At 40.5% G+C, this 13,485-nt stretch overlaps 2 protein-coding genes across 8 annotated transcripts in view; one reads left to right on the top strand and one right to left on the bottom strand.

Moving 5' to 3' along the window:
* Positions 1 to 797: 797 nt before the first annotated feature.
* On the bottom strand, positions 798 to 8,245 carry luc7l (LUC7-like). Of its 6 annotated transcripts, XM_083548113.1 has the most exons (12): positions 7,915 to 8,184; positions 3,802 to 5,700; positions 3,394 to 3,618; positions 2,893 to 3,086; positions 2,686 to 2,784; positions 2,496 to 2,606; positions 2,266 to 2,409; positions 2,008 to 2,184; positions 1,831 to 1,922; positions 1,677 to 1,706; positions 1,410 to 1,580; positions 798 to 1,326 (listed from the first exon to the last, which is right to left on the bottom strand). In XM_083548113.1, exons 5-12 carry the CDS (start codon positions 2,779 to 2,781, stop codon positions 1,254 to 1,256), a joined length of 894 nt encoding a protein of 297 aa, XP_083404239.1. In that variant the 5' UTR covers positions 2,782 to 2,784; positions 2,893 to 3,086; positions 3,394 to 3,618; positions 3,802 to 5,700; positions 7,915 to 8,184; the 3' UTR covers positions 798 to 1,253. The 6 variants fall into 6 exon arrangements, with proteins under 6 accessions (XP_083404239.1, XP_083404237.1, XP_083404240.1 ...); XM_083548111.1 differs by having other exon boundaries at positions 2,893 to 3,054; positions 3,356 to 5,700; positions 7,915 to 8,197; XM_083548114.1 differs by lacking the exon at positions 3,394 to 3,618 and having other exon boundaries at positions 2,893 to 2,987; positions 5,630 to 5,700; positions 7,915 to 8,194.
* Positions 8,246 to 13,178: 4,933 nt separating this feature from the next.
* fam234a (family with sequence similarity 234 member A) overlaps positions 13,179 to 13,485 on the top strand; it is an 8,125-nt gene continuing 7,818 nt past the window's right edge. Inside the window, exon 1 of one of the 2 annotated variants that reach the window (XM_083539642.1) lies at positions 13,179 to 13,278. The gene's annotated coding sequence lies outside the window, so the exon portion shown is untranslated. Of the gene's footprint in view, positions 13,279 to 13,312; positions 13,441 to 13,485 lie in introns of those variants that run through there. The other variant, XM_083539641.1, reaches the window with a different exon arrangement.

A 13,485-nucleotide genomic window follows, 5' to 3' on the forward strand; every position in this document is an offset into this window, starting at 1 on the left:
GGTTTGTGCTAGTTCTCCAAGATGTCTGGAACAACCAACCTGCTGAGTTCCTTTAAAAACTTCTAAGTGTAGCTCGAAGAACTGATGTTTTGCAGGTAAATGGTGTGGCAGTTGTTCGTTTACTTTCTATTTTGGTTATTGATAAAAAATAAACATTAATAATGGTGTAATAAACCTTTTTTGATTCCCTCACAATACACACACATTACCAGTGGCTTTTATCTGCTGATCTGACTTTCTGACTGTCACAGTGTTGGATTGAAGTCACATTGTCTCTATACAAAATATTAGTGATGAGTCATTTATAAGCGATTGGATCATTTTCAACAAGTCGACTCAATGATCCGTTCGGGTTTTTTGTTGTTTTTTTTTTTTATTAGACACGCATGAGCAAAGCGTTGCAGAATCTCTGTAGTCATTCGACTTGATATCACCTAACTCAAATAGACGCTATGATGATGAACGGATCAAAGTAATTAAATAAACCAAATGACCAATGAACTAAAGATTTGTTTATTTTGATTAATGACTCAAAGAACCGAGTCAGTAAAATGATCCGATCTTAATTACTACAAAATCATTCTGATCCAAATATGTTGAGAAAAGGGAGCATATAATATCTGTAATATGAGAAATGATTGAATATGATTATTCCATGAGTGAAATATTACATAAACATGTTTAACAGTGTAGAGAGCACGCTCTCTCACACACACACACACACACACACACACACACACACACACACACACACACACACACACACACACACACACACACACACACACAGAGCAGGCTGATGTTGATAAAATCTGTTTATTAATGCGTTAAACAGAGGACGAGACGAATCAGAGGCGCTTTATAAAAGAACAGGAAGAGGAATTCTACACCATTCTACACTTCACCCACACCCATCTCTAACCTTCTGCTCCTCACAGGAGTGTACATGTATCTAGCTCCATCTGCTGGTTGGGGGGGAAACATGGCTGTCCCACACACACACACACACACACACACACACACACCCACCCAAGACAGTGAGTAAACACTACAGAGACCATAATGCACTGGGGCAGAGGGAACATGGAGTACAGTGGTGCTGCTCTGTGAAGGAATAAAGAGCTGCAACACTGCACTCGTCTGTGGAAGGAGTGGGATAGGGTCAGGGCAGGGGGAGAGGATGTACGCATAGCCAAGTGACACACAGTAGTTCCCACGGTAACTGTGCCAGAGGGGAGGCTGGGTAACGGTCCTCAGAGCTCTCCAGACTCTCTGTTTTCGGAGCGACGAGACTCCGCCCTCCCGTTAAGACGGTCCCGGGATGACCTGAAAATAAAACAGTTATTACAGTATCCAAGCTTTCTCAGTAACAAATAACCCATGCGTGTGCTCCCTGCGTGAGGGTGTACCTGTGCGAGGGCTCCCTGCGAGAGTGCGAGGGAGATCTGGAGCGTGACCGGTGTCTCCTGCGTCTCTCTCGGTCTCTGGATCGAGATCTTGTTCTGCGTCTCTCCCGGGAAGAAGAGCGAGATCTTCGCCGTCTCCTCTCTCGCTCTCTCTCACGCTCGCCATCACGAGAACTACACACACGTGAATAACAAGTTATCTTTTCATTGTACACAGGACTGTGTGTGTGTGTGTGTGTGTGTGTGTGTGTGTGTGAGTGAAAGAGAGACCTCTTGCGCTCACGGCTGCGTGATCTGGTCCTGCAATATACAATACAAAAATTGTGGGGAAAAAAAACAAAAACAACCAACCTACAAATTTAATCACACACACACACACACACACACACACACACACACACACACACACACAGATGTTCCTTACCTCTTCCTCATCATCCTCTCCTCACGCTCTCTCTCCTCTCTCCTCTTCAGTCGCTCCTGGTTTCGCCGCTCCTGCTTATCCAGGACTGTTTTCTACACACACACACACACACACGTTACACAGAGCTCTGTAACAACCCCAGGTGTGCGTGTGTACAGGTCACACAACTCCACACACCTTCAGCTGCTCCAGCTTTTCTCTGATCTGAATGAAGCCCAGGTGCAGTTTTCCACCGAAGTGGTCGGCAAGGCGACGGTCGTTGTCATGGAGACCCAGATAGGCAGAGCACACCTCACAAACTCTGAGCTTCTGCTGCTGGAAACTGGAGGCAGGCATGGAGTTCCTGTACTCCTCCTAGACACACACACACACACACCTTCCATTACAATCAGGTATATAAATTCACTGTGTCCGCGTGTGTGTGGGTGCGCACACCTCAGCATCTTTCTTCTTAGTGCGCACTTTCTCCACTTCCTGAAGGACCTTCTGAGCTTCATCCACGTTCCCCTCAGCACCGAGCTGCTCTGCCTTGGCCAAGAGCTTCCCGATCTCTTCGTTCAGCTCGTGCACCTTCTCTGCCTGCCACACACACTTACAGTTTCACGACAGGAAGGAGAGTGTAACGGTGAATAAAGAGGCTTTATAACAAAGGTAACGTCTCTGACCTTGGCGGCGACCTCTGCGCTGATCTCCTCCTGAGTCTCAGCCAGACGTTTCTTCGCCAGCTCGGTTCTCCGGTCACAGTCAGCGATGAAGGACTCCAGATGATCCACGGCCTGAACGCAGAGCCAGAACACACACATCAGAGTGGCTACTTCACTAATATGGGTTGTACACACTGCACACAGCACTCACGTCCAGCTCGAAGAACAGGTCTCGCTCTTTAGACGCAATCTCATAGTCAGCCCTTAGAGCCAGGTCATGGATCTTGGAGCACTCGCCCAGGTCCATGCGCTGCAGAGAGAGAGAGAGAGAGAGGAGAGAGAGAGAAACTGATCAGAACCCACCCGGGCCTTACCTCTATCCAGGGAAATCTATTACCGTGCCAATACTTATGCTCACCGTGCCAGACAGGATGTCATGTGGACAGCAGTTCAGCAGGTGAGACTTACACACTCGCTCATCCGTGAACTTCACCCGCTGTCGAGACTCATCTCCTGCAATAGCAACATGCACACGTGATGAGCGAGAAACCTACACACACACACCTCAGCATGCCTCACACTCTCTCACACTCTCACACACTCTCACACACTCTCACACACTCTCACACACTCTCACACACTCTCACACACTCTCACACACTCTCACACACTCTCACACACTCTCACACACTCTCACACACTCTCACACACTCTCACACACTCTCACACACTCTCACACACTCTCACACACTCTCACACACTCTCACACACTCTCACACACTCTCACACACTCTCACACACTCTCACACACTCTCACACACTCTCACACACTCTCACACACTCTCACACACTCTCACACACTCTCACACACTCTCTCACACTCTCTCACACTCTCTCACACTCTCTCACACTCTCTCACACCCCTTATTACACAGTGCTAAACATGGCACGGTGGAAAAAAACAGGCCGGGGCCTCATAGCAGAGGGGACGATTGTGATTTTTTACCAGTTTATTCAATATTTTAGAATAAATCTTCTGTTTTAATATCGAGTGCATCTGGATTTCACTCACTCCCACACACACACACACACACACACACACACACACACACACACACACACACACACACGGTGGTGTGTACAACTGGGGCCAGTGGGTGTGTACTGTACATGTAAATTTATATATAATAAAATTAAAAAATTCCCCTCTGGACTGTGGAAACTGCAATATTTAACACACACAACATCGTTAAGTTAAAGAAGTGCGAGGACTTTCTGATCAGCAATATTTTAGAGAAACCACACACTCACTCACACACACTCACACACACACTTCAGCTGGAATGTACCAATCTCATTTAAAGGCCTTCATTAAGTATCGAAACTATTAATACATTACCTACTTATATTAATAAAAAATTACAGTAATTAAGAATTGTTTTTATCTCAAGAAGCCCCATAAAATATGTTGTGCGTGTTAAATAGTAGAGGTCGACCAATACCGATAGCCATGTTGGATCGTACTTGCCGATAACCGATTAATCAAACAATAATTCTAAAAAGGATACTGGATTAAAAAAAAACCTCCATTTTAAAATGGTACTTAACTACATTACAAAAATAAAAAACAGGGCTGTGAATTAAACATGTTAATAACGCATTATTCCTTCATTATAACACCACCACTTTTATTAATGTGAGGCAGTGAGCATTTCTGTTTTACCATTTTTACAAAAATAAGTAAATTAAAAAACTCCCTGAAGTTATTTTTTAAATCACATTTGTTTAACTGATGCACGAAGTCTCAAATCAGCACCCAAATCCACCATGAGGCACAAATAGGGCAATTAAAACCGCCCTGGTGTCCTGATGATTTACGTGACTTAAAAGCCCATAATCATTTTAAAACATTTACAATACTTTGTCTCCATGCTCGAGTTTGGTTTCACTAATAAACATACTTTTGTATAAATCATCAGTATTTGTCCAGGCACATGTTGAGAGTATTAACAAGTATCTATTTAAGGTACAGATGAAAATGTGTGATTAAGTTGAGATTAGTCACGAGTTAAATCATGACAACTGTGCGATTAAATATATTAAAGGATCAACAATCATCATTTCAATGCTGTGGCCTTTGTGAAGGAATTTAAAGATGTGAGCATTTAAAGCAGGACTGTTTGGATTTATGTGAAATGATGATGCTTTACAGTAAGATTCTATTTGTAAGATTAATGTAATGAGTATTTGTGATGCACACTACTGCTATTTACACTACCACGTGCTTTAAACTTTGTGCATTAATGATCTGTTAGACACTTTTCACTCACTAACAGTTCCATGTGCATCAACACACAATGAACCTCATTCTGTTCAACCTTAAGTATTAAGTTCACAATTTACAAAAACATCTTTAAATGGAGTTAATTTTCACTTTAATTAGTTTGAGGTGAATGAGGTGCAGTGCACAGTCTGATGTGTCCAATCAAACAGCAGGTAAGGGCAGCAATTCGCCTCTAGAGGCCGCTCTCGTACTGTACACAAGATGCAACCAGTTGCAACCTGGAAAAACTGGATGGATTTTCACACCAGCAAATAATTGGCAAAACTGCTGAATCAGTCAACCTCTATTGCATATGTGGTTTATTTGTATCAAATCTTCAGCGTCCACTGGGGGAGAAACAAGAAGAAAATAAAATAAAAGATCATGAACTGAGAGTAAAGTGTTAGTTTTATACACACTGTGAGCTTTCTCGCTCTTCCTCCCTCTCCCCCATACTGTACCCGCCTGGAGCTCCAGCCGCTCGTTATACAAGAATAAAAAGCTTTTCTTGACCAAACCTGTGAATGAGGAAGTTGGGAATCATATAGAAGAGTCAGAGTGCAGAGGCTCAGCGCAGGATCGCCTTTCTTTTTTTAATGTAGCCCTTGTCAGTCAGCCTATCAGGTAAGTCAGAAGCGCCATAAAGGGGAAAAACGGCAGCGGCACGACTCGTTTTAAAAAAAAGCCCGCCTGCTTCTTTTTATCCTTCTTAAATTTGTATCTCTACTTTTGGATGCTGACAGAACAAAGTATATAAAAAATTATCATCATCTACCATTGCTGTGTGATTATAACTGCATCATAACAGCGTTAAAAATCATGTGTGACTCACGGCTCGATGAACATGAGGCTTTTCTGCAACTCCCGTGCAGATTGATGTAGGCTGGCAAAGATACACTGAACCTTAATGAATAGAATAAAGGGGCCACAATTGTTCAGTCTGCAGGAAACAGGATACACAGATACACACACACACACACACACACACACACACACGCGAGCGCGCACACACACACACACACACTTACAGTGGAGCCCCTCATCTTAACTCACACTTCACAATTTCACAACTCACTCCCGTTGGACACGGCCAATCATCAGCACGATTTCCTCTGAAATGCCATTTAACCATCGTAACGATTTCCCTTCGGCTCTAGATCAATCATCAGAGGATCATCATCAGGTCAAGTGCAGCTCCTGTGAAAAGTGTGGAAACACCAAAGATTTTATGGTGTTTAAGAGAAACATGTTCCTTTTCCTCCATGCAACAACTTAGATCAAATAACAATATGACCAAACTAATCTATAGATGTTCAGATGTTCCACTTTATTTTCAGTGTAAAATCCTCCATCAGCATGAAGAACAGCTTCACACACTCAGCACCTGGACACTTCAGTTCTCCAAACATTCAGCTGAAATATTTAGCTGTGCCTCGAGGATGTTCTTCATTAGGAGTTTTCTCGTTCATTTCGGAGCAGTTCAGTAGGATTGAGGTGTGATCTATAATAGAGATCACTCCAGACGACTGCTTGCTCTCTAAATCACACGTACAGAACTCGGATGGTCAATTCGGTTCCAATGAGCCGTGGTGCAGGTGGAACTGTGTGGAATAGGAGCCATTTGACGTCATGATTCCTTTCACTTTCCAGAACCTTCCCTGCATGTCCATGTGTGAGTGTGGGGGTGAGGGAGTCTGATCACATCTCTCCTGTTCTCCATCTTACACAAGATCTTCTGGTAGACACAGAACTTTTACTCATTCACAGTCACATTCCAGTGCATTTGTGCTTTAAATACTCTGTCTGTCAGAAGCTATTAGAAGCTCTGGGTTTCCACACTTTCACAGGAACTGTTCTATGGTCTAACACAGAGCTCTCTCTCTCTCTCTCTCTCTCTCTCTCTCTCACTGACATACTCCCAGACTAAAGCATGGAGAGGAGTCGTGATGTCATCGTGCCAGACAGCACATTTATAACGTCTGGAGCGGGAGAGTTATTCATACGTCCTAAGTTCATAAAGTCTACGCACGTGCCTTATTTAAAGATGACTTCCACTGATATACGTTTATACACGCTGTGATGCCAAATGTATTGGGACACCAGACTTTTCCAGCCGTATGTGGTTCTTCTCCAGATGTTAAGACAAAGTTGGAGAGAAACAATTGGGTTGAAAACATGGAAGATCTCCTGCTATAGATCTCCCCTGGGTCACCTCAGGAAAGTCCACACGATCTAGTGGACTAGTGGAAACAGGACTGAATGTGGAACGAGATGGTTAAAAAGCATTTGTGTCCCAATACTTTTGGCCGCAGTGTGCACATACAGCTGATGTTAAATACACATCACATCAGTGTTCACTTTATTTTATTAATTATTATTACAATATAACTACAAATAACTCACACATTAGAATAAAATATTAAACAACAAATCATTTTACCGCAAATTGAATTTTATTGTTATTAATAATTCTGTATTGAGTTTATATGAATGATTTTATCCGTTGAGACCTTTGTTCTCCGTTAGCTTAGCATAGTCTCCCCTGACCACAGAGACTAACTCCTGACAGGATTATTCTTTTTTTTTTTTTAGCTTTTTCCACACTAGTATATTTCTACAGTCCGAATGATCTCACTTCGTAAGGTTTTTATTGTAAAATAATAATCATGTACAAATATTTACCTCAGAAAAGACCAGGCGGGAAAGAAACGAATGATACACGATCAGATATCGCGAGAACTCGAAGGTCTGGTCCGAGAGAAAACGAGATTACAGCCTCTGTGATACGGCCTGTACAGCTGTAAGGTTAATGTCAGATTATAAGCGTTTATAATACAGGACTATCTATATGGTATGTATTAGGTGGCGGTTCTGGGGTAATGGAGCGTGTAGCGCTGTGGGAATAGTGTTTATCCGCGGTGAAGGCCTAACTGTAGGCCCTAAAGGTGGATGTGAACGTTAAATGGCGGCATTTCGAGAGGAAAGTCGCGGTGACTGAACCCTCTGTTCAACACTCTAATTCATTTACATATAAACTGATATGTGTATAAAAGCACGGAGGGGTTTCGCCTGTGTCCCAGCCTCTCAGAGATGCTAACGCTGATGCGAGGTACTCACCGTCCCTGGCTGTTCCCATGAGCTGGTCCAGCAGCGCTCTCATCTGCGCCTGGGCCGACATCTTGCTGCCTGCTCGACTCCTTCACTACATAAAGAACAGAACCTGTACCCTGCGCTCGGATAAAGCACCAATATATATATATATATATATATATATTTATATATAATACACCCTGTGGTTTTATATCGAACAGGAATAACACAAATAAAAATGGCCGCTTCCACAACAACGCCGTCTCTTCCTCTAGCGCCCACTGGAAAGAGGAAGTGACGTCACTTCTGCACTCCGGGCCACTGACGGCGCGTCATCTTCATGCCAGTGCTCGCCTGAAAGAGAGTCACGTGACCGTTCCGTCCAATGATATGCTCTGGTATTGAATCAGATTCAGAATCAGAATCAGAATCCTTTATTGATTCCGTAGAGGAAATTGTTTGGTCGCAGTTGCGCACAGTACAGAATTAAAGAAAAAGTTAAAGTAAAATTAAAAAATAAGACAATGTAAATTACACACATATGAATGATTAGGGAGGCACGATATATATCATGTCAGCGATAATATCGCAATTGTTATTTCAACTTTGTGTGATTCGACATTATCGAGTAAATCTCAAAACCCAAACAAAACACACACACACACACACACCACGTGATGAAGTCTAGTAGATTAGACACGTGTGTGTGTGTGTGTGTGTGTGTGTGTGTGTGTGTGTGTGTGTGTAGAGTCTGCTCTTTCACTGCGTCTTGTAGTCTATTATAGTAGTGTACAGTAAGGAAGTACTGCGCGTCACGTTAGTTACTGTAATGAAGTAGTTTTTCTGTGTATCTGTACGTTACTGAAGTGTTTTCATCTGAGGAGATTTTTACTACATTTCAAACTCACATCTCTCACTTTTTACTCAACCACATGTAGTGAAATTAGTCGTCTCTTTTTATCAAAGAGGATAAAAACCTAAGCGAGTCACCAATCAGGATCGAGCGCACGCTCTGTTTTACACGTGTTCTGATCGGCGCTCGGTGAATCTACTGATCACCAACATCCAGTTCAGCATCAGTTCAACATCAAGCAGAACATTTACAGAGGAATAAATGATAAAGAAACTCCAGACTCAAACTCACCACAACTCACGTGACCTCGTTTACACGTTTTATTAAAGAATCTTGTGATAAAAATGATAATAAGAACATTATAGTTATAATACATCATAGTACTTTGGATATTTAAGTACATTTAAAGGCAAATACTTTTGTACTTTTACTCAAGTGAATGTTTAAAGGAAGCATTTTCACTTTTATTGGAGTCGTATTTTACAGAGTGGTGCTTTGTGTACTTCATCCACCACTGATTAGCATGTATTAAACTGATCCCAAAAAAGGAGGCAGAAAATGTGTACATGTATATCATTTCATATAGTTAATTAATATCACACAAACAGTGCAAAAAATTAATAAAACAAATATATTAAAGTAGATGATAAAATTAAAATTATATTTATATTATAATATAATATTCTAAAATAGTGATTTTATTAGTTTGGTAACAGCCAAAATTGTCTTATTATTCTAATTGATTGATTAAATGTAAGAATTTGACTGATTTGAGAAAATGGCCATTAAGTGTGAAAATCAGTTTCAATGTATTGGAAACGATGAATCTGTGTCAGATCAAACACTTTAGTAGTTACCAGTTACTACAGTCTTTAACGTACCAGAACAATAACACACTCAGCAAAATTATTGATAGCGCTAAAATCCCACAGAAATACTGACGCGTCTGTTCTTGTGAATATTGCAGACCTTTATAAGTTCTATATTAAGTGAAATCAAATGTGTAGCAGCAGTGAAAACAGATGGAAACTAACAGAGGTGGAAAGAGTAATAAAATATTCTACTCAAGTCAAAGTTACTGTTACTTCATTCTTGTGTAGTTAATGTCTAATCTATAAATCTCCTAAATGATCAATGAAGTGTTTGTAAACAAAGGACCACCTTTAAAAATGAAGTTGGTTTGAATGTGTGAATGTAATAAATGTATGTGTATGAGGTCATATACAGTTACACCAAACTGTGTGTCTGTGAAGGTGATAGTTGAGATGTTATGAAGCAGGACTGTATGAGGTACTTGAAGAGTACTCAGTTCCTCCTCGGTTCCTCCTCCATTATGGGCCGCATTCACCACAGGTCTTTTCATCGTCTTTAATGTTAAATCTTTTTGCGGTTTCTTTCTCCAAGCATCCGATGATCATGAATGTGCAGTCTCGTTACACAAACCAACAGTCTGTGTGTCATTTCTGGAATATATTGATGGAACCAAATACAAGGTAATGTTCTACAATGATCAAACCCAATCATGCTTGAAAAGAAGTTTTATTTATATCGTGCTTTACTGATCAAATATAATACAGCAAGGGTGTACTTACTTATGACTCTTTTGCCATCGTATTGGAACGAGGTAATGTGGTGAAGAAGGATGAGTATTATTTGTAGATGAAGCTAATAGCCGGATATTGCTGATATTTTTACACTTACAGTCAGTAGTAGTAACCATTATTACCAATTTCAGGAGTTTTACAGCAAATATTCTGCAACATTAGGGATTATAAATATGTTATATTATGTACTGTAAATTGTAAAATAAAACATGTTATGGTAAAAAATAATTCTAAATAAAGTTACAAGTTATTAAAGATAGAGAATTATATCAATGAAAAGTTTTGTTGCATCTGTTGAATATTTGCATCTGGGAATGTGGAATTTTGCAAAAAGTAAAATCAGATTCATACAATTATTTGATATTCATTAATACTCAATAAAATCCAGCACTACAAGGAGGAGGTTTATGGATGTGGTGAAGGAAGACATGCAGGTATTTGGGAAGCCAAAAGAAGAAGATCCTGATGTCACAGCATCTCAGGAAACTCTCTGAGATGCTGTTGTCTTTCTCCACTACCAGACGAGGGAAGTAATGAAGTACAAATACTTTGTTACTATAAGTAGATTTTTCTGGTATCAGTATTTTATTTCATTATTTATTTTGTGACATATTTTTACTTTCACTCACTACATTTTTACACAAATATCTGAACTTTCTACTTCTTACATTTTCACACCAGACTCATTACTTTAGTTTGAATCTATTTGGTGACATCATCAATATTTTTTCTTCTCACTGCACCGTTTTCAGCACATCAACATGTTTCTTCTCACTGTGCCGCTTTTTAAATCCACTGGTGTATTATTTCCTGTCTTTCTCACACACACACAGACGTGGACTAGTTTCTGAAGCTCACAGTGAGCAGTAAGAAGTCTGGGGTTAACGTGGATGAGACAGAGGGAGTCAGTGATGAGAACATGACTGAGAACAGACACATTCCTGATCATCATCATCTTTTCTCTGCTTGTGTTCTACATGGTGGATCTTCAGCCTGGATACATTCATTAGAGAACAACACTGTTAATTAGTTTTCTATCAATATATTAATTAGGGCTGTCCAATTAAACGTGTTAATAACGTGTTAATGCAACGTATAAATATAAATAAATAAATATAAAAAGAGGCAAAATTAAAAGCTTCAGCATAACAAACGTTTATTCACGACGTTTTTGCTTTACTCATATAAAAAATAAATAATTAAAAACCCACCGAAAAAATTTTTTAAATCAGAAAACCTTTGTTTTACTCATGCACCAAGTCTCAAATCATCACTAAAATCTGTCATGATTTACACAATAATCCCTCTGACAAAAACAACTATAAATTACTCTGCCTTTTATGATCGTACAGATAAAAGCAATACACCATTCGACTATGTAAAGGGTCTACTTTTATTTGTACACACTCATAATACCAACAAAACGCAGTTTTAAAAAAAAAATAAAGAAAAGAAACAGTGAGTGCTCTCTGCGGTCTCTGTCATCTCTCTTCACAGACAACCTGAATCTCAGTGAATAATTGCCTCACAGACATAAATATATAAACAGAGTCTACTTTTCAATAAACCACGTTCACATCGAATATAAATATTCTCTGATTCTGTAATCCGTATGGAAGATAGAAGAGGTACTGTTTCTATGGTATCACTTCATTTACCATCCGTGTGGAAACATAGCCAAGGTTCCGTTTGGTGTCCTGATGATTTATGTAATTTAAAACGCCATAATTATTTTAATACATTAATACATTTTAAGTTGAGATTAATCGTAAATTAACTCATAATTAAATGATTAAGGGGGGAGTGGTGGCTCCAGCGGTTAAGGCGCTAGGTTGCCGATCGGAAGGTCTGGGGTTCAAGCCCCGGTATCGCCAATCTGCCGCTCTTGGGCCCTTGAGCAAGGCCCTTAACCCTCTGTGCTCCGGGGGTCCCTTACGAGGGAAATATCAAGGTCCGTGACGTCGGAGTGACGTGGGGCCGCCTTCCCGTGGGCTCACCACCTGCAGGAGGGACCGTAAGGGACAGTGCTGTGAAGATTGGGCAGCAGTTGAAGGCGGGGGCCTGCTTAGACTGCTGCCCCCGCGACCCGAATTACGGATAAGCGGGAGAGAATGAATGAATGAATGAATAAATGATTAAGAATTTAAATATTTTAATTGATTGACAGTCCTAATATTAATATGAAGTGATGTTTAGTTACCTGTGTAACACTAAAACAGGTAGTAATAATGCTACTTTTTACTTGTGAGAGCCAAAACTTCTTTACTTTACTCGAGTAAAAATATGCAGTCAGAACTTCACCCTTACCAGAGTCTTTTAAAACATCACTATCTGCACTTCTACTGAGAGAAGGATGTGTGAACTTTTGCCACCTCTGTTCACTACTATGAACTCAGGTTTGTGGTGTTTGTCCAGGCCCAGCAGAACCCTGTGCAGATGTCCTCATGCCCCATCACTGTGACCAGTTTACCCCATTTACCCTCAGTGAGTGTACATCCCCTCAGTCCATGCTGACCCAGGATCATGTGATAGAAGAACTTCCTCCTGGACCGGAGGTTTCATAATACAGTGTCAAATCTTAGAACTGAGAAACTTGGAGGACATGAAACACATCCAGATCTATTACTTTCTGTAAAACACAGCTGAATAAATACACATAAATCCCACCATTCTGCCCTTTTCCTATGTTTCTACAATGTAATTAATATAAGACAAGAAAATCAACAGGCAAACCAGCAAAGTATTAAAAATAAATATTAAATATAAAAATACTTTGAGAACTGTAACTTTTATAATAGTACAGTGTATACTCAATCTCTGGGGGCTGAGTCAAAATACGAAACGCGTTTAATTTGTCCTGTTTGAGACACCGTACTGTGCTCTGTCGCTGTGAAGTTCAGCTCACCAGCAACAACCGACTCTTTCAGTTCCCAGGTAGCGCGTTATTATTTTTATTTCATATTGACATGTGTAGGGTCGTTAATAGCTTTAATACTGTTAATATCGCGCCAATAGGGTTATTTCAGAATCGAATTAGTGATCCGCTCGATCTGAAATCAGCAAACGGCTCCCCGGAAAATCGAGTCGACTCCAGGGGTTTGTTCAAAAGAGTCGGTTTAAGGAATCGACTCTTTGGCCGAA

The sequence above is a fragment of the Silurus aristotelis genome (genome assembly GCF_946808225.1).
Source record: "Silurus aristotelis genome assembly, chromosome: 1".
NCBI lineage: Eukaryota > Metazoa > Chordata > Actinopteri > Siluriformes > Siluridae > Silurus > Silurus aristotelis.